Genomic DNA, 26,484 nt, shown 5'->3' on the forward strand with positions numbered 1-26,484 from the left:
AAAAAAATACCCTTTTTGCTGCAAATTGGAATGGAAATTTACAGTGGGTCTCCCTGACACACACAAAAATCATATTTCTTCATATTCAAGAATATTTATGATCCCCTTTCAACCTGCAGATTAAAAAAAGTATTAAAAAAATGTGTGATGTTTTCTCCAATATTAGTAGTTTTCTCCGTCAAAAACGAAATGCGCGCTACAGGAAACAAACTTTTTTTTTGGCCTAATACAAATTTTATGACAAATTATTAAAAAATTTATATTTTTGACAGTTAACAGTCCTCGAAGCAGGTTTGCACTTCCCTGCTCGAAGTACGCTTTATAACAAATCTGATGATAGTGTATGTAGCTGGGAGGGAAAGCCGTCAATCATTTGAAAATTTGACCTTCCGTATTGAAGATATACATTTTCCCCCAAAAGACCTAAAAGATTAATGTTATTAAAATGTTTTTACCAAATTCAAAACTAAAAAATATAATCTGCTCCAAATGTTTTAAAAGCGTATTGTGTTAGCTGGGTTTCAGACGGACTGAAAATGAGCAATTTTCGTAAAATCCTTATATTTGACCAGCTACCACGAAATAAGTGTAAAGTCGCAAGTTGGTAGTCGAGACATTGCTGCTGAGTTGATGTTCTTTGTTTGACGCGCACCTGTACAAGCTATTGGCATTTCCTTCGTGAATCATGGCCCATTGTGGCCCCATTCACAAAGGACATACAGACATACCAGTGGCGTGAACAGGTGCATGTGAAACAAAGAACACCGACACAGCAGCCAGGCCGTCTCAAAACTCCTAACTTGCGACTTTACGCTCATTTTGTATTGACAGGTCACTATTTCAAAAACAAAACGGCTAGTTCAAAGAAATAGATGCTTTACTTTGCAAATGCATAGAGTATTCGCGGGAGTATTCGCTCATAATTATGTTTGATTCTGGCATTAAAATACCCCAAAATGAAAACTTTTGACGTTAGTTCTGCAGGGACACCCTGCATGCGTGCAGTAGGCCTATAGACGAATCCAACGAGCCAAGTCATGGTCAGGATTTGGTCGGCCATCTTTGGGTAGCCGCTAGCACCAACCTGGTGTTTTGAGCGCCCCATTGTGCAAATAAAAGCCGCCTAACACCTAGAGAAGATGCAAGGACGAGGAGGGTTAATAGAATAATATATACAATAGAGATAATTCCGCAGGTAATCCCGTCGCATCTATTCATACATAGTCCTTTTTCTTCGCAAGTACATCCATTTGTAGCGTTTGATATGGTGTAGTTAATCCGATTTATGTCACTTCAACAGCGAATAGACCATGTAGAAGATGTGTGTTTTGCCGAAGGGAACTATAGGGCCTATTGTGTTGTAAACTCCGGTGTAAACTTTAATCATTCTTTTGTCTACCTGTGTTTTCGCGGAAGATGTAAAACGGGTGATGGAATGCAGTTTAAAATTTCCGCCAAGGCCGAATCATTTCACATTTTGGGTGCATTGTAGCCGACGGCTACCCAACTAAAGGCTGCTAGTCAGGTGTACTGCGTGGATTTGGATTCGTCTATAGATTTGTCATCCAGAATGCGTTTATTAAGGCGTGGGGTATGGGCGAACTTGAAGTACAGGTATCTGGAGAGGGGAAGCAATGAGTTACCCCAAATCACAGCGGCAGGTATGTATTTATTTATTTACTGATTTCATTACACAGCCGTGACGTTAGTCACGGCTGTGTCTTTTTTCTTACAGGATCTTCTTCTTCTTTCTTCTTTCTGTCAACCATTACATTTGCTCTAGCACTCACATGCTTATATCGATTTTGACTTAACTTGGTCACAATGATCATTGACCGTGCCCCTACATGTCACATGAAACTTGTGGGGTCAAAGGTCACGCAGGGTCATAGGGGTCAAAAACGTGATTTCAACTAAAATGCATCTTCTCCTACAGATTACGTACGACAGTGACGCCACTTGCACACATGCGTTGTTATTAACCAGTGTCTATATGGTGTACACAGATTTGGGGTCAAAGGTCATTAAGGGGTCACTTCCGGTATAAAACGAAATACTTTCAAATTTTTTTATTAGCTAAGGAAAACATAGGACAGTAACGGTATATTCACATATGAGTTGCAGTTACCCAATGTATATGTGGTATTTTTTTATTTGGGGTCAAAGGTCATTAAGGGGTCACTTCCGGAATAAAACGAAATACCTTTAAAAATGCATCTTCTCCCACAAATTACGTAGGACAGTGACACCACTTGCACACATGCATTGCTATTACCCAGTGTCAATGTGGTGTACACAGATTTGGGGCCAAAAGGTCATTAAGGGCCACTTCCGGTATAAATTGAAATATCTTCAAAAAAATGTATTAGCTAAGAAGAACATAGGAGAGTAATGGTATGTTCACACATGAATTGTGTTTAACCAATGTATATATGATATTTTTTTATTTGGGGTCAAAGGTCATTAAGTGGTCATTTCCGGTATAAAACGAAATACCTTTAAAATGCATCTTCTCCCACAAATTACTCAGGACAGTGATGCCACTTACACACATGCATTGTTATTACCCAGTGTTTATGGGTGTACACAGATTTGGGGTCAAAGGTCATTAAGGGCCACTTCCGGTCTGAGACGAAAAACGTTCAAAATGCCCCTTCTGCCACAAATAACATGGCAAAATAATGCCACGTGCACGCATACATTGACATTAGCCAATGCCTATGGGGTTTTCATACATTTTGGGGTCAAAGGTCATTAAGAGGTCACAACACGGCTGTGTTCGTGGTCTTAGACCACAGCTAAGTCTAGTTTCATTTCATTTGGTAGATTAGCAAGTAATTAGTAATATTCCATGATTCATCGGTTTATTATAGATTTAATACGCAAAGTATCACACACATTTTAACTTGAAAACTTGATTGATTGATCGATTGATAGACATTTCACATTATATTCCTAGTTTATAGGCCCTATGGAACGTCTATTAATTTTGAATAGCATCGTACATATAGGCCTATCAGTATCGATTTATTCCATTCAGCAATATCAAGGATTACTATCAAACTAATTGTCAGTTGGCTTAGTTGTACCGCACTGGTTTTTTCAACATGGAGATCCCTGGTTCGATTCACAGCTCTGCCCATTTTTTTCAAGGCTGAGAAAAAAATTAAATTTCTGAACTGCAAACTCATTTGGCGCGCGATCTGAGCTGGTCCTTTTCTGGTGGCTGTGTTTGTTACAGACACACTCCCTCTGGAATCCAAACCAGGTTCGCGCCCATTACACACCCCTTGATTCGACCTGTTTTTATATAATATTATATTACAGGCATGAGACTGCACTTTCCTGAAAATAAAAATGAAAATACACGTGAAATTGAGCAAAAAAAAGCCCCAAAAACAGGCTGAAATTAAATAAAGTTGCGGAAATTTTGACTACAAAAAAAAAGCTGAATTCAGTTTAAAAACTGAAAATACGTATGCCTGATTTTAACATCACACTATAATGAATTTAAGTCAATGCCAATTACATGCGTATAATCAATTAAACAATAAGCCAATTTACATCCATGTTTAAATGTCTGTCTCTTATGGATCAAATTGATTGTATTTGAGTGGTTTAATAAATTAAATTAATGATAATTACAATAGTATGTATAACATATGGTTTGTTATTGCTGTCATATACTTTTGGTTTCTAACTTAATACAAATTCGTTTTATTTCCATATCTTGACAGCTGGAAGAACAGGGCCTATAGTTTGCGAAATGATGAAAAACACGCATATTGACCGCAAATTGTTCACTAATATTATATATTATTCACTGAACAGTTTCATCTGTAGGATTAGTTTGGTTATCAGAAAATTATTTGGCAGACAAATCCAGAAGGTAGTTTCACGCTAGATCACGTATTTGATTCACTACGTGCACCAACATCGCACCGTGGGAATGAGGCAACAGCCATCTTCTGTGGGAAAAGCAGTGAACCAAGTCACTTTTGAGAGTTTGAGAAAGCTTTGAGTTTGATGGTGAAAGCTAGAGACATGAGTAATATTCTGGATTCGTCTACCAAATAATTTTGTGATAAATTTGACTATGTTTGAGAGCGTCAATTACCCAACAGACAACCATCACATCTATAGACTATCCAAGCAGTATTCTTCCTGATTCGGATTCTGAAGTTGAAACGTAACCTGCGCAAATATGCTTTCGTTGCCAGTAACCACGACTTTGCTTTCATCCTGTGTAGTTTTTGAACTTTTCAAACAGTTTTTGGATACTAGTTTTATACCAGCACCGCACAAATATGCCAGTGAAAAGCGGCATAAATGGAAAAATATTCTGGGATCATTTATTCACGCCTCGTACTGCGCTGTTACAGGAATATGTTGGTAAGTAATTATTAGACGTACCATTACATATCTAGGATGACTAGGTAGGAATGAGCAATATTATTGGTTTTTTAGCACTAAAAATGTCAATTTTCCAATAATGTTCTGTTTTTATTCTGCCTGGTTTGCAAGATTGCAATTTGTACCTCATACGGTACCACAATAGAGACATTGCGATTTCCAAACGTAGACATCGGACGTACGTTGATCTATTTAAACCCACTCTCCTGTATCGAAGCGAGGTCACGTATTTAGCTTTTTTGGAAGATATTCCACGTGCGAAATCGACGTAGATACATCGTTGAAAATACACAAAATTTGTCCATTTCACAATATGTTAAAGACAGTCAAAGATAATAAACATACGAAGGAAAGTCTAATTATTATTATGATCCTTTTTGTTTGTAACAAATCATTATAATAAAGGTACGGCGATGTGTTAAAAATGGACTAAATTTAACCGCAATATTCATACGCAGAGATTGCACATTGAAATGTGTGTGATACTTTGCGTACAAAAAATGACATTGCGATTTCCCATTTTGGATTCCAACGTAGAATAAAACGCAGATGCTACGTTGAAATATGTTGATTTTACCTCATGTCTAAGTCCATGCAACGCGTCCAATTTTCAGGACGAAAAAGTCTCATTTTGAAAGTAAAGTCATGATGTATGGATGCAGTGATCTTTAATCTACCAAAATATATGTTTTTGGGCAACTATAATATTTGGGGAGCACAAAAAACAATTAAGTTTAATCAGCATGAAGGTCAAAATTTTAGTCAAAATCAAAAGCGGCCTGTTTGAATTAGGCAGAGACTCAGCTTACTGTTATTTTTTCAACTCACTATGACTTCTGATATTAATTTTTTTTTTAATTCGCGACATAATACTCATTTTATGGCAAATGATTAAAAACCTAAATTTTTTCAGGGTATTGGGGAAAAAATCTATGTCTTTAATATGAAATGTCAAATTTTCAATTGAGTGTCGGCTTTTCAATTTCATTCCAGCTACATACACTTAAAGTACATATCATTTGATTTATGCAAGACTTTTAAATTTCAAAAATATCAATTTTAATCATTTTAATCGGTATTATATCGTAAATTAAAAAAATCCAAATTATTTGATATCAGAAGGATATGTCTCGTTTTAGAAATGCAATTCGATATGTCTGATGTGCTCTCAGGTCCCACAAATAATACGTGAAAACGTCGCTATATCCAAGCCCTTAAAACTTTGTTTGAATATATCGCCCTGCAAACTGTCACAATTTAATTAGCTATAGTAGAAACTTCATATTTGGTGTCATGGGCGTGTAGAACACATTACACATGCATGGCTATTTTAAATATCTCTGAACATATCATCACTTAATTCAATAAAATTGGTGAAAATGACATTTTGGATGATTTTGTGCAGTTTTGATCAAAAAGTAATTTGAAAAATGACTTAAGTGTCGTGGAAAGTGTATCAGTTTTTGCGATGGATAGTTGGATAAAAAAAAGTCAATCACAACATTTTTCTGTAAGCTACGGTTTTTGACCTCCTGAAATTCACAAGTCTGGTTATTACAAAGATTTTTTAGTAAAACTAGATCTGGTGATGCATACTGATGCATGACACGTAACCAGGCCGTCTGAAATATGAATATTAATAAACCAAAAAAATGTACGGCAAGAATTTTCGCACCACGTCGAAGTTCACCTCTCTATGTGCGAACTATAATAGTTAGGATAACAAAAACGACTGGTAAGCAATCTACGAAATCGTCTCAAATCAGAGGGGGAAATGGCTGACAAGAACCGGTCCCTTTCCAGCGAAAATACCTGCTTATTTAGCCAATGTGAACATGAGGTCATCGGCAGAAATATTTTCATATCATTGAACTAACATGTCAGCTATATATGGTATTTCAGAATATAACAGTAATGGAAAGAAAAGTGCAAATGTTTGTTTGTCGGATGTTTGACGAAGTGACTAGCTTTAATGACGTCAATATGTGAACACCGCAGAAGTATTGATAATTAATTAGGTAATACCAAATATGGAGGTATCCAAAAGTATGCTAATTAGAAGGTCTTCTTTAATTTTAAACTATTACGAGAGTTCAAAGAACCCAGCAAACACAAAAACGTTTTAAATAAGTTATATTTTGGCTTTTGGTTTAGGTAAAAACGTTTTAATAACATTAAAATGTCGGGTTATATAAAGGTCATGAAAACGTTTTAAAAACGTTTTGTATGAAAACACGCTACAACAATATTTTTGAAATGTTTTCAAAAATGTTATTGTAAACTATTTTTGCAAACATTTTTGCAAACTATTTTGTCAACACTTAAATAACATTATGTTAAAATATTTGCACCCAGCAAACACAGAAATGTTCTTTAAATGTTTTTTACAAAACGTTTTAATAACATTTAAATGTCGGGTTATATAAAGGTAATTTTAAAACGTTATTGCAAATATTTTGGGCAAACATTTTTCGCAAAATATTTTTTCAACCCCAAAATAACATTCTGCATAGAATGTTTTGTATCAAGTTTTCAAAAATGTTTTTGGAATGTTATTAAAACGTTTTTATACCCTTTATATAACCCGACATTTAAACGTTTTCTGCAAAAGGTTTTGTGTGTGCTATGTAGTAGATTATCAGAAAATGTTTTTATTGTTATGAAAACGTTTTATACCCTTTATATACCCTTTATATAACCCGACATTTAAACGTTTTCTGAAAACTTTTATAACCTTTTGCGAATGATGTCGAAAACGTTTTGTGTTTACTGGGAAAAGAAAAGAACAGGAATATTAGTATCAAAAAGAATGAAGAGTAGTAAGCTAAAATTATTTTCAAGCAATTTTTACACAAACCTGAACGTAGGAAAGTTCCCTTGTCTAAACATTGATAGCGGCCTTAACAAAAGGTTCTCACCAGGGTTGTTCATCACAATATGAAGTAAAATATTATTGATAAGGCTGAAAGTCAAGAGGTGTTAACCCAGGCAAAAATAATTCATGGGTATTCCCAAAATTCGCTACTGGTTGCTATGCAAATCATGCCATAAACATGGCATGTTCATGCTATGAACATGGCAAGACATTCTGATTCTTTTGTTTTTTATATGGCATGAAAATCCTCTATCAAGGATTCATGGGTCGTTAATTTTGAACCCATTAAAATTGTAATTGACGTCCTTGACTAAACATTAATGGGCATGGAAGTAGAGAAAATTTGACATTGACTATGATTCATGCCATGATTTACCCATGAATAAGGAATTTATGGGCATGAAAGTAGAGAATTTGACATTGACCGCGATTCATGCCCATGAGTTACCCATGAACATGCCCTGAACATGTCAAGGCTCTGACTACACGCATGACAAAAAACAAAACATGCAAGGGCATGAATATTCATGGGTGAGCATGAACAACCCATCAAATTTTCCCAAATTCATGAAAATTCATGCCCGTTGCTAGCGAAAATAGGGCATGTTCTTGGCATGTTCATGGCCAGATCTTGGCATGTTCATGGGCATGACTCATGCCTAAATTTTTGCCTGGGAAACCCCCATTTGCGCTAACTGAGAGTTGATAAATCCAGTAATATGGATAAAAACCAAACCATAGTCGGGAACCACACTCACAACACACTAGATAAAGTTTACTGTCTGGCAAATATTGACAAATTGTATATAAAACAACATTTATTTTCATTTTAGACTTTTTTATAGTCTATATTTTCTTCATTTCAGCTTAATTTAGCAGTTGTCATGGTTGTGTGCAAATTCCTATTACTATTAGATACGTTGTAATAAAACATGATTTTAAACATTTGTATATTACTTTTCTCTGAGGGCTTGCAGCAAAATTGATATTTTATTTTCCTTGGTATGGGTTTGTGGCTAGTAGTCAGGTAATGATGATGATATGATGATGATGACGACGACGATGACGACGACGACGACGACGACGATGATGATAATGATGACGATGATGATGATGATGATGATGATGATGATGATGATGATGATGATGATGATGATGAACAAATCAAATCAAATAAAAGATGATAATGATGACGATGACGATGATGATGATGATGATGATGATGATGATGATGATGATTAATACACAAACGAAAAAGAGGAACAAACATGCCTAGCATGTAATTCTATTTTTAACATGGAAAATTTGACCTCTTATCTACTCGCAAACTGAGATTATGCATACCTTATCTCTTCAATAAACATTGTCGATTTGGCCTTGGCACGGCCCCTTGCTGTAAATATGTCACATGTTGTTCGGATTATAAAGACACAGTTTGTTGACCCTATAATGTTTGTGCACTCATAAATTGACCTCTGAGTGTATTGGGTATAAATGCATGTCCTTCTATAACAACAGGTTAACTTTCTTGTTGAATGGATGCCTCGAGGTCACTGAACTGTGTATTTGGAGATGATGTATTTTTTGGGTCATAGCACACGTGTTAAGCAAAAACATATACTGTGACTGATACCATAGAAACGTGCTCTTTGTTTAAACATTGCAAGTAACATGAGTGGCAAACATTAATGTTTCATATTGCACAACCCCCCAAAAAAAGCAATGTTGGAGCCAATACTAGACCAATTGTCCGTTCCTGTCTCAGTATCAAAACAACATTGACTGGTGGGTGCGGGAGGGGGGGGGGGTGAGAATTTCATACTAAATTAAATCCCTCATCACTGCCATCATCGTCACCATCACGACTCTAATAATCACCTGACATCAGTTGTATTATCCATCATCATCATCATCATCATCATCATCATCATCATCATCGTCATCGTCATCGTCGTCGTCGTCGTCGTCGTCGTCATCATCATCATATCATCATCATAACCTGACTACTAGCCACAAACCCATACCAAGGAAAATAAAATATCAATTTTGCTGCAAGCCCTCAGAGAAAAGTAATATACAAATGTTTAAAATCATGTTTTATTACAACGTATCTATAAATAGTAATAGGAATTTGCACACAACCATGACAACTGCTAAATTAAGCTGAAATGAAGAAAATATAGACTATAAAAAAGTCTAAAATGAAAATAAATGTTGTTATAAACTCCTCAACAAAAGTTTGGAAAGTTTTTTCAAGCATCTGTATCTCAAATTATTTGTGACATATTCATATCGTGTTGCATATCAATGGATAGCTACAATACTCCCCTTTACAATGACACCCCATTTGAAACAATAACATTTTCACAGCTGAGTACACACCTTGTGAATGTAGTGGGATCTCAAAAAGAATTTGCCAAATTGACCATTATTCTGTGCAGCAAGCTGCAATCCCATAACTTCACAATCTGGGACCTAATGCAATCCTCCAAAATGACACCGCTCGCCCCACATAGCCACGGTAGTCAACGACTACCTACAGAATATGGGAGTAGAGTCAAACTGGCCTGCCATCAGGCCAGACCTCAACCTGATTGAATACTTGTGGGACCAGCTTGATCGTGCCAGAGAAACCCATATGCAACCACATTGAATGACCTGCGACGAATCCTTGTTGAAGAATGGAATTCCATCCCACAGTAACGTGTAACCTGCAGGTCGGTGAGGAAAAGGTGCCTGACTATTGTGGCTGCCTGTGGTTTTTTTCTACCCGCTATTGAGGTTAGTGGCTAGCGTTGTTTGAGCTCAGAATAATGGTCAATTTGGCAAATTCTTTTTGAGACCCACTACATTCACAAGGCGTGTACTCAGCAGTGAAAAATGTTATTGTTTCAAATGGGGTGTCATTGTAAAGGGCAGTATTGTAGCTATCCATTGATATGCAACACGATATGAATATGTCACAAATAATTTGAGATACAGATGCTTGAAAAAACTTTCCAAACTTTTGTTGAGGGGTTTAGTTAACCATCACTTCTTGAGTACTCCCTTGGAACTCTATGGTTAGTGAAATCAATTGAATGAGGTAAACCATAACACACTTTCACACAATAGACCGAATAGACTATTTTACCTGTTCATACTTCCTGTCATTGTTAATCGTACGTAATAATGTTCTAAGCCAAGTGTTATGATAACATACACTATTAAAACAAATTTAGGTTCTCACCAGGGTTGTTCATCACAATATGAACCAAAATATTACTGATAAGGCTGAAAGTCAAGAGGTGTTAAGTGTTCAGATTCCCTGTTCATGGTCCATTAATGTTCAAACCAGAAATGATGTACTTACAAATTGGAAAGTATAGAATAGGTGTGAATGTGGTGACATCATTTGTTTGATACAATTTCGGTAATGACGGATGGCATATCAGTTTTCCTTAACTTCAGTTTTCTAACAAAAAATTGTATAATTATACATTATATAATTAATTCAAATGTTATATTTGTACCCGGGTATTTGTATAATATATTTGCTGTTCGCGTAACTTATTTTAGTGTATAATAACTGCATACACTGTTTTTTACAATGTACATGGTTGAATAATTTTAGAATTAGATACTATCAACTAAAATAAAATAATCAAGACTGGTACATAAGCCTATTTCAATAAATAATATTATTGATTTATTTACTCATTTTTTTAAATTACTATAAAAAAAATCCTATTAATATAGGGGTACTAGGTACGTCTTGCCATGCTATCGCCAATCGGAAAATAAAACAAAACTAATTCCATTGTGACATTTATTTTTGGTTACATTTACAGCTTAATTCTTACTCCAGAATACCTGTCGGATAGAGTGAACACTTTTGAGCAAAATGGTGCGCTTATGTCAGCCGCTTCAATGGGTAATGTTATACACTCTACAGAGTGTCACAAAAACAACGTGCCTCGACAAATGTAATGCTATCTTAAAATGGTGTTTTTAATTTTTGTAACAGTTGTTCAGTATATGTAAATGACACATCTTTAAAAAAACTGGAGTTCATTTGATAAATCAGTTTTGAACATATGATCTCAAATGTAAAAATGAGTGCAGGACCAATTTTGTAGTAATTTTATTTAGGCGCGTCCATCCATGGATCAATATTTCTCTCAAAATCAGATTTCTAGAAATATTAATTGGGAATTTAAGAAATAGATTCACATTTTGATAGATCTGTTAGTTCTAGATGTCTTACATTTTTTTGATAATTATTATCCTTATAATTCAAGAACCGCAAAAGCTACCGAATTATTAATGTCATTTTTTATTAATTTCCTTTAAAATACACGCCTCACTTTTTTTTTTACAAAAAGTGGCTTGATTTTTTGAACCACTAACACACGCACGGAAGGTTTCAAAAACTCTCCATTGAAGGTTTCAAAAACTCTCCAAAAACTCTCCGTGTGCGGTGTGGACTTACACTTGCACTTTCACTATGGTCTACAACATGCTCATCTATCAGGGCACAGTTCTTTAACCCCAATACATCTGTACATTGATTGAATGACCTTTGAAAATTTTGGTACAAAAACTCATACTCTGCAACTTCAGGTCAAATTTTGTACTACGATTGTTTTATTGAGGTTATTGAACTATATGCCACTGGAATGAGGCAATAATTGTGGCCATGCATTTGTAGTCAACAGAAAATTGCAAAATCTATCCTTCAACCATATTACATCCGAGATTATATCTTCAAAACTGTTTTATCGAATAAACTCTGTTGTTGGTTTTTGTAAATAAGAGCTAGAAGACGTGGCTTGCCTTTCACACTGAATGAAAAAAATGCTTAAAACACATTTTAAAACATCACCACATTCGCTGAGGCCCGCTTTTTCTGACACACCGTAAACAAAACTGTCCATTAAGCGGAGGGTCGTATTTAAAGCTTGGGACACTTAAAAACTATTTTGCACCCGACTTACCCGGGTGAAAAATAAAAAATAAAAAATATCAAAAACTAACGTTAAATACAGCGCCTCCGTCTAATGCATAAATTGCGTACACCGATCCTATAATTATTAAGACGTCTTTCTAAATTTATAAAGATAATGTCACCAAAAGCCTTCTAGCACATAGTACAGGACCACCCCACTTTATAAGGCCATATCAGCTTATAAGTTAAAACTTTATTTTCGAATATAATCTTTCAAAAATTATTGTGTCTTCCTGAGAAAAAACGCATCGTGGTTTTTTTTCAAAGTCTTTTCAAAAACGTTTTTAGAACTAAGTATTTTGAAACGGCTAAATGAAAACATTAATTAATTATCTCTCTTTATTTCCTTTGGGAAAGTACAAGAATTCTCTCCAATATTCGCATGCTTTTGCCTGTACTTTGATTTCCGTTTTAACATGTTTAATTGGCTTTTATATACATGTAATACTTCAATTTAAGTCCACTAACCCTTCGACGTGTGCCATGTGAGAGTAGGTACGACATTTTTGAAATTACCATCATGCTATAGAAAGAAAAATAAATAAATATATAAAAAAATAAAATATATGCAACCGTAAAACTGATATGAAAATTTACATTTCATTTAATATCATAAAGCGAAAATAAAAATCTAAAATACGCATTAGTGATGCATCAATCAATTAAAAAAACAGCATATGTAATAGATAAATTTGAATAATTCTCATCAATTTGAATCAATCACATCAATAATTAAATTAGATTTAAGCCTGCATAATTTACGTGTGTGCAAGTTTTTGAAATTTCATATTACTTTGCAAAATTGCCTGTTACATAGCAAAATTCAGCTTTCATTTGGGCTAAAATAGTCTATAATGGAAATTTTTCGCTCGCTTCGCACGCCAATGTCCCAATATAATCTAAAAACTTGTCCACTTCAGTACACATGCATTCCTCACGGTGCGTTTGGGGGCCTCCAAATTTTGGTCTGGCCCAGGGTCCACAAAAAGGTAAATCCGGTGACCTGCCCACACACCGACATCGCCTGGCTAATAATTATTTGGTACAGCAGAGATACTAAAACCAATACCCGGGATCGATACACGTGAATGTGCTATGCACGATTTTGATATTCAGACGAAAATCTTTGGATACCGGGTAGAAAATGATGAATATCTCCCGTAATTGATTTAGTCTAAAGAAGCCAGATGTGGTTCCTTGCACTTGAATATATTTGTTGAACAGATATGATAGTCGTTAGCTTGCGTCTTGAGAAAGAAGCTTGCGTCTTGAACTCAAAAACTGACAATAATTCTGATTTTATATATGCCGAACTATATAGCGCAGTGTATAGGCCAATCGTGGAGGTAAAAGCAGATGACCTATGGCGTACCATGCTCACTCACACACAGCGAGGTCAGTCACCGGGCTATTGTCATTAGCCTTAGTCAGATGTCCTTCGGCCCATTATGCGTATCAAAACTATTAAACAGGTCGGAACAAAATGGCCATGCGTGGCGGTGGATTCAACCTACCATGGCGATTTCTGCCATGAAGATATCGGGGCGATGACACTGTGGCCATACCTTTCCCTGTGAGTGTGGGCTTTATTTTCTCAATATTTGAGTACAAACACGGTCACCTCAAGCACCGCTCTGACTACCCTTAATTGAATAATTTAATCTACGGTGTGTTGCAAAATCTTGTAAAGACTAAGGGCTCGGATAGCAACGTTTACACAATATTTTTCTGGGACATGAGAGCACATCAGACATATCGAATTGCATTCTGAATACGAGGAATGTCTTTCTGATATCAAATAATTTTGATTAAAAAAAAAAATTCGCGATATAGGCCTAATACAAGTTTTATCGCAAATTATTAAAAATTGATATTTTTGACAAATAACAGTCATCAAAGTCAAATTTATAAATCTAATGAGGGACCGATCGTTATTTACGGCAGGGGGGAATGGGTGTTTTGAAAAAAAAAATATCGGCAACAAAATTCGTGTTTTCCCCTGGCGTCAGCTCAAATGAATTTTTTGAATTCCTCCATTTAAAATTTAACAATCCCTCCTCCTGGTTCAACAAAAAATTTCGCGTTCCCCCCTCAAAATTTCGCGTCCCCCCTCAAAATGCCCATTACCCCCTGTCGTAAACAACGATCGCTCCCTAATGTATTTAAAGTGTATGTTGCTGGGAGGAAAAGCCGACGATCATTTGAAAATTTTGACTTTTCGTATTGAAGAAATACATTTTTTTTTTTTTTTTTTTAAAACAATTAGGTCTTTTTGGGACAAAATATGTATCTTCAATTAATACGAAAGGTCACAATTTTCAAATGCCCGTCGGCTTTTCCTCCCAGCTACATACACTTTAAGAACATATCATTAGATTTATTAATTTCACTTTGAGGACTGTTAAATATGAAAAATAAAAAATAAATAAATTTTGAATAAATTGCCATAATATAATTTGATATCAGAAGGACATAATTGCAATTCGATCTGATGTGCTCTCATGTCCCACAAAAATACTGTGCAAACGTTGCTATACGATTCCTTAATGCAAGGTAAAAATTGGAGGTTGGAGGTATTGGGCTTTGCATGCCCCTCGGTGTAAGGTAAGAAATTATGCTACTTTACGTGCTCACTTTTCATGCTCTTTGGACATAAAATACCAAAAAAAATGCAAGATAAGTTTTGTCCTCCCCAATTGTGTAGGGGGTGGGTGGGTGTGTGGTGGGGGTGGGGCGGGGTGTGGTTGTGTGTGTGTTGGGGTGCGGGCCATATGTTTGCTGTTCCGTTTGCGGTTCGTTTATAATCATAATTATAATTTGTCACACACAGGGTATTTCCTACATGACACTTTAGACTCTTTACGGAACCAAAATGTTGCTCAGTCGTGGCCAATTCTACTCCACCATGTTTTTGTAAGTACATTTCCTTTTAAAATTAATGAATTATTTTAGTGTTTGAAAGGGTTTTTTTTATTTCATGCGATTGTATTTCCTACATTTTTGTTATATGTATATTTTTGTGTTTGTCGAGGACAATTATTTGTTTTCTTGCAAATAGGGAGAGCGTGGCCTTATGGTTAAAGTACTTGCCTTAAAGCCATAATGTGTGATTTGCTTCACAGCGACGCCCTTAATTTTACTCGGATTTCTACTTTTTGCATAATTATAATGCCCAGTGGTGTACTAAAATACCACGTAAAAGACTAAACCTGAAGTGCTTTAATAACAGTAAAATTTAGCTTTTTATATTAAAACCGGGGAGACCCGGTTTTATTCAGAGTTCCCCGATCAAGTGCTTGCTAACATGTCCGCGGCTTTATGTGTACACACGTCGAGCACAATGCTCCGTGCAGTATTACATGTAATACGATCGGCGAGCGTAAGACACGCATTGAAGGCGCTGGAATGAAATCGCATTTTTCTTCGTTATACCTCATTTGTTTGGCTCGAAATTAAAAGGGGATAATGTAATCAGTGAAAACAAACATTTAAATAGAAATCTATTCTTTATGCAAATCACACATTATTGCTTTAAGTGCACGAGGGCCCGGGTTCAATTCCCAGCGGTGGAGATTTGCTGGGATATTGACATGGGGAAAAATATCTCAAATTAATTGGCAACCTGTGTAGTAAATTCAGACTTCCGCTCTCCCCATGGTTCATATTGAATTGGGTAAATGAATCATGAAAGTACGTCGTCCTTTGGAGGGGACATTAAGCCGTCGGTCCCGTGTACAGAGGGCCATACCGGTCCAAGTATTTCGCAGCCAGTTTCGAAAAGAGTAGGGTGTTAACATATCAATTTGCAAGCGCTCTTTAGCAAAGTCATAGTTCATTGAATTTACATCCGTATGACAAACAGGAGAAAATAACTTTTTGCACAATATTTGCAATTGACCAATGCTCATTGAAATGAAGCTAGTATATTGAAATATAAGTGTGCTCTTTCATTTAATGACATAAAATTGCTAGTTTTAGCTTTCGTTCGATATATAAAAAATCTCATTGGATGAAGGGAACACTTCAGGTTTTGACAAAAAAACAATCACAGATGCTTATTTTCCACTAGATCTCATAAAGCTCTTATGATGCTATGCACTCAACTATGTAGTATAAAGACAGACTGCGTAGAGACTAGACTCGCTGTGCTCGGAAATATCTGTGTGCTCGGGTGCATCGAAGTGGGAACTGTGCGTAGATATGCATTGATAAGAGAATCGTTTTTGTAGACAAACCTTTTCATATGCCCCTAACTGTTTCCTGGTAACCCGTCCTGGTGTTCAAATGGACCACAATAGAAATAAGGTTGGCCACTTGAGTGCACATGCCTTCCTCATGGTGAGTTTGGGGGCCTCCAAATTTTGGCCTGGCCCAGAGCCCCCCCCCCCAGGTAAATCCGGCCCTGTATAAAAGGAATGTTGATTCATCCGGTGCCTTCATCGGAGAAAAGGGAACAATGCCTAGAAAAAGTTGTTTTTTTACTTGTAAAAGTACCGTAATTGTTCGCTATTTTCTCAATTCCAATTACGGTACTTTTACAAGTAAAAACAACTTTTTCTAGGCATTGTTGACATGGTGCCTTCAGAAAAGAAAGTTTCCAATCATTATGACCTAACTTTTGAGACAGTTTGTATGTTTGAAGGTGAAAAAGTAATCATAGGGCACGCTGTTTTACTGCTGCATTCAGAAATTTCAATCATGAAAATTGTCAACAAATCTTTTTAGAGTTTGATTGACAGGTAACGTCAGACGCGATCTTGTATTTTTAATGCAGTCTCCGATTATAGACAAGAATTTTTACAGAAAATCTATGATAATCCCTTTCAGTAATCTTAACTTACCGTATTAAATTAAATCGTGTTTTCTAAAAACAGATTTTCAGTGTCGGGGTGAAGTTTCTTTGGCGACAAAGTCTTCTAGGCTACGGTCTCATTTCAACGCTAGTCGAAGTCAACGGCGTGTTTCTTCATCTCCGTCAACTTCTTCTCATGTATGGCGTGCCAAAACAGTCGAAACTTTATAAAATCAACCTGTTCCTTAATATTATTACTTATCTTGGTTTAAGAGTCGGAGTTTTGGTCGTTATGGAAATATGTTTGATTTACGACCGGCAACTGATGCCTCTATGGGTAAACAATTTAATGCTTGTTGCCACATTGGTCATCATTGTAATAAATTTAGTACTATTACATCGAATAATTAAAGTAGATGTAATCAGTGAAAACAGTGATTTTAAATTGAATACACGTAAACATGTAATGGATTGGTAACAGGGCCTATTTTTTGCACCTTCCTGCATGTTTCAAAATAAAACAATAACACCAAAAACTATAGTTTAATTATTTAAATTAAAATTTTAGGCAGTTTGCACAAAACAAGTTGGACCGTCTAAATTTAGACCATGTCTAACTATGGAGATAGTCCTACGGAGAAGGAACCTTTTGGCAGTTACATACCTTATTCTATATTGTAAAATGCATGTAGCTTAATATTAGATGGCTGCACTTTAATTTTTGGATTATGCTAAGAGAAAAGGAGGAAAAGAATTGATCCTTCCCTAAGTCTAACGTCCATAGTTAGACCAGGTAAAGTTGGACCTGAGTCTAATTTGTTTTGTGCATACGGACCTTAGGGTTATGGATTGATACTCTGGTTAGATTTTTAAGATATAGACCCTAATTAGGGTTTTATACTAGCATGGTTAGGGTTTAGGATTCAGATTTTGGTGCATGTAATGGGACCAATTTTGCATAACATTCTGTTTAGAATTACGTGTTGTGATTGCTGGGCTCCTCGACTGATAATGATACATTGTTATGTGCCCCAAAAATATTTTATAATATTCATTAAAAGTTATGTATTTTGTCATTAAACATTAATTTTCACTTGTTTTGATATTTATCTCCATTTGTTTGAATTTGACATACTCTGAAGATTAATAGAATATCCTCAGGAATGCTAATGATTAAAATGATCAAGAAATACATATCTAGTAACTTGTAGAAACTTCTGGAACATAATTGAGACTTCTACATTAGTCATGATTACCACAGTAGTAAGTGTTGACACTATGCTAATAATCATGGCATAACACTACAAACAGGTATATGGTGATTGGTTTGTGTTGAGGGAATGTGCTATTTTTAGAACTGATGTATCCAGAGTAGAGTCTGATTGGCTTGTGGTGATTTCATGCACTATATTTAGAATTGATGTAATGTGCCTTAAAAATGCTGTTATATACCATTAATAGTTCAGATTATTCTATAATGCTCAGAAATGGTATAACGCCTGGACAGGAAATGATCTGGAGAAAGGCTGTATGATGTTAAGAAGGAACTCTGTGAAATTCATGTTAGCCAGTATTGGTACAAAGTTACCATAATTGAAGTCTTCAAACTTTGGTTCGCGGTTCTTGTGTTGGAGAGAATAAAATACGCCAAAGGCGGTAGTGAGCCAAGAGTGCTCGATTGTACTGTCGACTTAAAGAAGCGCCAGACAGAAATATCTCCATCATCGATCTGTCTGTGGTATTTTGCTGGACTAACCAACATAGTGTGTTATCTGTCTGTTAAGTGGAGCAGAAAGCTTCCTCAAGATATCTCCGAGAGAGGAGCTTACGGTCACCATAGAAGAACATTTGGAAAACACTAGCATCCCAGCAAACACAAAACGTTTTCGACATCATTCGCAAAAGGTTACAAAAGGTTGTCAGAAAACGTTTAAATGTCGGGTTATATAAAGGGTATATTAAGAGTATAAAACGTTTTCATAACCTTAAAAACATTTTTGATAATCTACTGCTCAGCAAACAAAAATGTTTTACAGAAAACGTTTAAATGCCGGGTTATAAAAAGGGTATAAAAACGTTTTAATAACATTCCAAAAACATTCTTGAAAACTTGATACAAAACATTTTAAACAAAATGTTATTTTGGGGTTGAAAAATATTTTGCAAAAAATGTTTGCCCAAAATATTTTCAATAACGTTTTCAAAACGTTTTCATGACCTTTATATAACCCGACATTTAAATGTTATTGAAAGGTTTTGAAAAAAACATTTTAAGAACATTTCTGTGTTTGCTGGGTTCAATTATTTAAGAAATAAAGGGTAATGCTATATCCTTTACACCCAAATAATGTGTCCGAGGCAGTAAAAACGTAAATAATGGGTGAGGCGCAGCCGAACCCATTATTTAAACGTTTTTACTGCCGATGACACATTATTTGCGTGTAAAGGATAATGCTGCACCCTTTATTTCTATTCTATTACCAGAAAATAGTGCGATTTAAAGAGAAAATGTCATTTTTTGGCACAAATATTTTAAGTTGTTTACTTCAAGGTGGAGCGCGCACGCGTAAGTGACAACGCGTATCGCGGAAATATTGCACGCGTAACCAAGCGTAATGCTGTGCGTAGAATGTGTTACGGCGCTCGACCCATTATTGCAGAATAATGGGCTCTCACGTGACGCGTTTCAACAAATCACAGTGCGCGACTTCGAATAATGGGTCGTGGAGGTGATAGAATTTAACATAATGTTATTTAAGTATTGACTCAATATTTGGCAAAAATGTTTGCAAAAATAGTTTACAATAACATTTTTTGAAAACATTTAAAATTATATTTTAGGGTGTTTTCATACAAAACGTTTAAAACGTTATCATGACCTTTATATAACCCGACATTTTAATGTTATTAAAACGTTTTTACCTAAACCAAAAGCCAAAATATAACTTATTTAAAACGTTTTAAAAACGTTTTTGTGTTTGCTGGGATAGCAGCTAGGATAGTGAAAACATAGTAATCAGAACTTTAGACGGAGATTGTGGTAAACCAGGGGTTTACCTTGGGATAGACAGGATCTTGGACATTGCCGGATCTTGGATCAAGAACTGAGACCGATGTTCAGATGTTCAGCTTATCAAGATCCCCAGGCTTAGATAAGTGATTGTAGTAAAATATATCTGTGTAATATGTCTAAGTTTAATTAGTGTATGATTCTGGATTGATAGTTGATTGATAGCCATACTGCACTAATTAATAACTTAGTAATTAACCTGTTATATAACAAACAGCCGAGCGTGTTTGTGTGTTTGCTGTTGCGTGAACTCAGATTCAGAAGCAGGTGATTTTGGCCTGGGTCATTTTAGTGACAATTGCAAAATTCTCTTACAACACAAAAATGAACTACCTTGAGTCTCTCTTGTCAGGCATGAGCCTTTATAATCTTTATTCAAACCGTGTTCCATGATATTACAAGGGCTCTAATTTTACCCGCATGCGTATTTAATTGATTACACCCTTGTAAATATCATTACGTTTCACTACCTGGAGAGAATTGATCAAAAATTGAATTCCCTCCTGAGGTTCGTATCTGTCAATGAGTTGACCAGATCACACGGATGTCATTATAGCTAGAGGCAGTGTATAACACAATGGGTTTGAGTTATATAAAAATGACCTTGGGTTTAGTTCCCAGGAAGTGAGTTTTGCCTGAGGCAATTTGTGGTTAAATGTTGATCCCTCACTATTGCCGACATTTTGGTTTTAAAAAGAAGGTGAGATATGATCAAATCTCTCCGGGTAACAAAACGTAATGTTAAATACCACCACTTTACTTTTATTACCATTATTATACAGTCTTAGCTGTTTTTTATTACTGATTATTTTACAAGAATATAGTTGTATAAACAACGATTAATTCGAACGAACTTCGATACCAGTTAATTGTAATTATGATGGTTATGCGTAAGCTCGCCTCGCGAACCTCGTACGGGTGTGTGTGTTTGTACTTCAAAGGGAAGTTTCTAGAATACTATAAAACCGTCCGCATCTATTATACCTGCGCAAGTATACTTACGCGAGTCGCTGAGCGACGGCAGCGATAATATGGAAAAACGGCTTTGCACTGCACAATATTCAATTTAAGCTGCCTTCATTATTTGGAGTAATATAACGAACAGTTTATAGTCGTCTGAGGTTAGTCACTTTGAAATGAAAACAATATTAAATCCATACACCACTTATGAAAAACATGACCTTAAATTCCCACAGAGGGGCTGTAGATTTCAAATGAAGTCACCCATTCAAGTAACCCAATTGAAATTCACACTCCCTGTGCATGTGGAAGACTAAGGTCATGTATTTTATAAGTGGTTTATGGATTTCAACCAGAATAGCCATTAGCTGCATTGTGTTTTTTTTGTCCAGTTATGTTACTTCATTAACATTACTCAAGAATAAATATAACGAAAAGGGATATTTTACATGTACCAAGAAAATTTACTTATCAGAGGTAGACAACATTAAAAACCCTGTAGAATTTAAAATATATATATTAGAATTATTCATAAATTTGATATTAATTTGCTGAAATTAAAATCTGAAAGAAAATGTTTGTCTCAAAGCTTGCAGAATATAATTAAAAAATCTAATTAGAATTCCCAAGAAGCAACAGTTTATCTTTATATAAAATTGTGACGATGGACAACCAATCTTAGATTTAATATTGTTTAACCAAAAATTAAATAACATTTCAACTGATTTGAATTTAGATTTAAAACGAAAACCGATAAACATAGATCATTAACAGTCTTGGATTTAAATAGATCCTTATCCGACATGTGCAAGACTTGATCAAAATTGTCAAATGATTGGAATTATATTTTCACTTTAGAAGAAAAATCATTAATATTATGCATATTAGTTGAATGTTAATTATATTGGATTATAAATGATTATAATGTGAATTTTCCCCTATAATGAGTGAATTTGTCCCCATCCATATTACAATAATATATATAGATGAACATTTTCATCGTGCAAAATGCAGTTTGCCTAAGTTGTTCTTTTATGTGGAGGAAATCTTGAAGTCTCTGCTACAGGTACGATAACAGTACGGGACATGCTCGTAATTCTTTATGAATGTCTTGAGTACAAAGCTGTCAAAGAGGTTGATAATCACGCACAATTTTGGTTGGGAATGATGTGGGTGATGTAAAGTTCTGTGCGATGATGGACACACATCACGTGACGAACGAGGCCGATAAAACTACTAGAATGAAAGCACGTTGAAAATAGATGGTCAACAATTTCACTGGATTTCGTTTTCGAACTACATTTTTTTTGTCACAACATACCACATTCTAAAGATTTTTACTGGCTTTGCATTTCAAAATCACGTTTCAACCATTGGCGAAGTCAACATTTTGTAAGACCGTCTGTTGCGTAAGGAAGCTATTGTGTACTCTCTATTTTGGGTTAAAAGGGATAGAAATCAGTTTCATGTTTGTTAAAAGAAATGCGCGAGGCAGTTTTGAGACAAACAATGTTCCTAACAGATGCATATATCCTTAGTGATGTTTACCCATATTAAGGTAAACTATATTTTACCTCTTTTTTATTTTAGAAATTGACATTGTTACCGCCTTTTCAATTTCCTTTGCCACCTTTTCCATTTCCGTTGCCTCCGTCTTTTCCACCTTTTCCATTTCCGTTGCCTCCGTCTTTTCCATTGTTACCGCCTTTTCCATTTCCGGTACCTTTTTTGCAAAAAGGCTCTTTATCTGTTGTATCTACGCAGTAAACCCCACTTGCCTTGGTATCCACGAAGTACCCCATATTTGGGCAGTCGCCGTCCGGGCAGTCTTGACTCTCACTCCACGAACACATCTTACTTGGGAAAGTACATTTATCTTTGAAGCTCTGCTCGTAGTATTCCATTGGTCTTCCGTGACTGCAGAACATGTGATTGCATCCGGGTTGCGGGTCTTTGCCGTCATTGGGGTAAAAATCCACATGTCCGACCTGAAAGAAATATTGCATCGTTATTTGTACCACCTTAAATTCGAACCCTGATTAGCAGGTTAGGTCAAACGACACCCGCGCGCATTGCTATGTGAACTCCAATTAACGCTTTAATAGCGCTACGCGTTGGCCGTAAAATTCAGTGTCCCCAACACCACCGCGGCTCGCTCAGACCCACCCTTTTAAGGCAATTTTTGTTTTCATCAAATTACGTAATAGTCGTTCACATTGTTCGTAAAATTGCCATGCACCATAACTGACCGCTTACATAGCGGGCTCACACGTAATTAATGAGGTCGGTCGACGCTTTTCAATACGGAATAAATGCTAACCTCATCGTGACATCATTCAAGCAGCAAAGTTCATTTTCCCATTGAAAAAGCGTTATCCGACGGATCTGCAGGCGACTATTCTGTAATAGAGTGTATTCAATACCAAACCAAAGACTATGACTTTTTGCCCTGTGTACAATACTCATCACCTGTTAAAGGGGTTTTGATTCTTTTTTACTCATATCTTCTGGAGGACGATTGGAACTATTTTTTGACGCCGCCTTCGGCAGCGATTTAAAAAAAATTTAATTTCAGTTTTGATGTATACTTTTATACATGCAGAGTTGGGTGGGGGATTTTTTTTACTCATCAGTAAGGTGAAATTGTTTTTTTTTTTTGCCCTGACCAATATGGCGGCCAAGTGGTTTCACTTTTTCGGTCGCCGCCCACTATAAATGTGTAGGCCTAGAGGTCAGTGTGCTCCATATGTATTATGAGACGTTGGTATTTGCGACTAGAGACTATCGCAACAGGGTGACAAGCATTTTTTGATAGCGAAGACATGTTTTGATATTTTCAGTATCGTATCGGGATCCAATTATTTTTTAGTTTGGTTGTTCTTTGTACACATTTCGCCATTATTGTAAGAGTTAAAATTCCTAAAAGGAACAAAATTGCTGTTCAGTATTAATATTATGGATCACGTACAAAAGAGACAAACAAAACTATTCATTGTATATTACTATTTTTCTGTTTTTGGCATCGTGTCGAATGAGGTATCACGAATACGCAGAACAAAACAAAACTATCAATCAATCGATTTTTTTTGTATATTAGGTTTAATGTCTTTAATAAATTGCTGTTGTGTTATTAAAGCCATATTATAACATTTGCTGAGGGGACGCCCTCAATATTTTTCAAAATTCAGTTTTTACACGATTATACTGTACTTTAAACCAACATACCCTGCAAAAATCAAGACCCTAGGTGCTGTAGTTTTGTCAAAAATCCGAGACTTAGAATAAAACGCAGGAACCGTCGTGTTATTATTACGATGGAAATATTAGTCTAAAGCATACTTGATGTTCATAACACAGTACGTACATAGCGCGCGTGCGGGATGGCGATCTACACAACAGAGGATCATACCGTAACACGACCGAAGGAGTGATACGTATTGGCGACATAGGCGATGGTAGTAAATTCCAATCTTCCTTGCCTTGCCTTACACTCAGAACGGTGCGCATCATCACCATCAGGTCAATAATTACATTTGTACAGACGGGATCACGTGGATATGTAAAACGCACCATCAAGCGCTGGATTACAATTAAACTGAATTCATAAAAAAATCACCTCGAGAGATATCTTTACATTCCATTTAATGAAAAGAGTCATAATCCTATTGACCAGGATAATTGAAGCTTGCACTCTCTCCTTGTGTCTATAGAATTGATTGAGACACAGAACGTTGAACACACACAGTTTAATTCATACAATACATACAAAAGCTTATGATTTGAAAAGACCGCTACTTAACGATAATTTTATTCATAGCATTCCAGCGTCAAAGTATTTCTGGTACTTATTCCTAGCTATAGGCCTAATGAGTTCCGAGTTATGCATGGGACATTGAACATTGGTGGTGTCATATTCTTTTTATATGATAAAATTCTCAAACAGCTGAATATATCACATTATCATGACTATTATCGGTCGATTTAAAAACGTTTCGGTGGAATTGCAGTTAAATCTATGTGTTGAAAGAACACAATAACCGTATCTTAGTTAATTGAACTTCTAGTGAGTTAATTGAAAACAAAAACCTGACAACAAATTGATTTTTCTTGTGTTGGCAACATCGAAGAGGTTGATATTACTCATATGAGCATGCGCAGATCGTAAAAACGTGTCATTTCAGCTAATGAATGGAAACGCTGTGGTATCTCATGTTGCACAGGTAATGTGCTTAGCCTGTGTCGCTCGGCCTATCTCGAACAAAATCACCATGCATAGCTGTTGAAGAACTAATGGATTCAAAAAACTATCCCTGCAATATTTGTCACGAAGATATAGGGATGATGACGCTGTGCGGTGGTCACCTGCTTCTTTTGTTATGCATAGTCGCGCAAAAAGTCGATCGATATATACTTAAGTGTTAACTCCAGGGTTTAAAAAAAATATACACTACCAAGCATTATAGTTTTTTTCTGACATTTACCGAAGAAATGTTATTGCTTTTCATTTGACCGAGAAAATTAAGTATGGAGTGAAAAGGTGTAACTAAAAATTTTGCTTCTTTCAACACCGAATTTGATCGTTTCAACCACCTAATTAAGTGACTGAGTGGGTCATGTTTAACAATAGGCATCGACTGACTACTTAGTTGTTTGGCTCAAAATTAAAAGAGGATTATCTGACAGTAAAAGCTAACATTTTAGGGCAAAGAAATACTAATCTATTTTGTATGAAAATATTATAATATGGCTTTATGTGTACGGATACCTATTGTGAGAAGTATATTTGATAAACAAACGAGAAACGTCAGCGTTTACCCGTGATTTCATTCCCAGCGTAACCTTTTCCTCAGAGGGAATGTCGGTGTGAATGGCATCCACGAACTTAGCATCACCTTTGTCCAATCGACACGCAGCAGGTAAGCTTGTCCCGTTGTCTCTCTCAAAGTATGGAGCGGATGGCCCAAGAGCTATTAAGTAATAATAATAATAATAATAATAATAATAATAATAATAATAATAATGATAATGATAATGATAATGATAATGATAATAATAATAATAATAATAATGATAATGATAATAAAAATAATAATAATAATAATACCGTATTCGTCCGAGTATAATCCCACGTTCGAGTATAATCCCACCCCCCATTTTTCGAAAAATTTCAGAAATTGTAAAAAAAAAAAAAAAAAAAAAAAAAAAAAAAAGGTTATTTTTCGGTTTTGGAGTGTCCCTGGACCTAGACCTAGATGCTAGGATCATTCATGGTTGACCTAAAAAAAAAAATGCAAGATATTTTGTATTTTAATATGAAAATTGATAATTTGTATTCATGTCATACTCTATTAATGATTTCAAAATGCATTTAATTTGAATGCATTTTG

At 35.6% G+C, this 26,484-nt stretch overlaps 2 protein-coding genes across 5 annotated transcripts in view; one reads left to right on the top strand and one right to left on the bottom strand.

Moving 5' to 3' along the window:
• Positions 1-4,010: 4,010 nt before the first annotated feature.
• On the top strand, positions 4,011-18,094 carry LOC140171257 (TLC domain-containing protein 2-like). The gene is made up of 4 exons (XM_072194490.1): positions 4,011-4,392; positions 11,119-11,201; positions 15,106-15,188; positions 17,150-18,094. The coding sequence occupies exons 1-4, from the start codon at positions 4,205-4,207 to the stop codon at positions 17,543-17,545; spliced, it is 750 nt and encodes a 249-aa protein (XP_072050591.1). The 5' UTR covers positions 4,011-4,204; the 3' UTR covers positions 17,546-18,094.
• A 2,388-nt stretch (positions 18,095-20,482) lies between these two features.
• The window catches only part of LOC140145884 (pancreatic lipase-related protein 2-like), a 47,107-nt gene continuing 41,105 nt past the window's right edge, over positions 20,483-26,484 (bottom strand). For 2 of the 4 annotated variants that reach the window (XM_072167587.1, XM_072167583.1), the window contains 2 exons: positions 25,913-26,064; positions 20,483-23,085 (listed from right to left, as the gene is read on the bottom strand). In XM_072167587.1, coding sequence (XP_072023688.1) covers positions 22,711-23,085; positions 25,913-26,064 — 527 coding nt within the window. In that variant the 3' untranslated portion in view covers positions 20,483-22,710. The remainder of the gene's footprint in view (positions 23,086-25,912; positions 26,065-26,484) is intronic. The other 2 variants (XM_072167584.1, XM_072167586.1) reach the window with 2 other exon arrangements.

Source organism: Amphiura filiformis, chromosome 2 (genome assembly GCF_039555335.1).
Source record: "Amphiura filiformis chromosome 2, Afil_fr2py, whole genome shotgun sequence".
Classification (NCBI taxonomy): Eukaryota; Metazoa; Echinodermata; class Ophiuroidea; order Amphilepidida; family Amphiuridae; genus Amphiura; species Amphiura filiformis.

What these genes read in the sequence shown, in the direction of transcription:
- LOC140171257 (XM_072194490.1), top strand. Translation starts at nt 4,205, where the DNA reads ATGCTTTCGTTGCCAGTAACCACGACTTTGCTTTCATCCTGTGTAGTT. An exon ending in GCTGTTACAGGAATATGTTG is followed by an intron (nt 4,393 to 11,118) that starts GTAAGTAATTAT and finishes TTACATTTACAG; the next exon opens with CTTAATTCTTACTCCAGAAT. An exon ending in TTCTACTCCACCATGTTTTT is followed by an intron (nt 15,189 to 17,149) that starts GTAAGTACATTT and finishes TTCTAAAAACAG; the next exon opens with ATTTTCAGTGTCGGGGTGAA.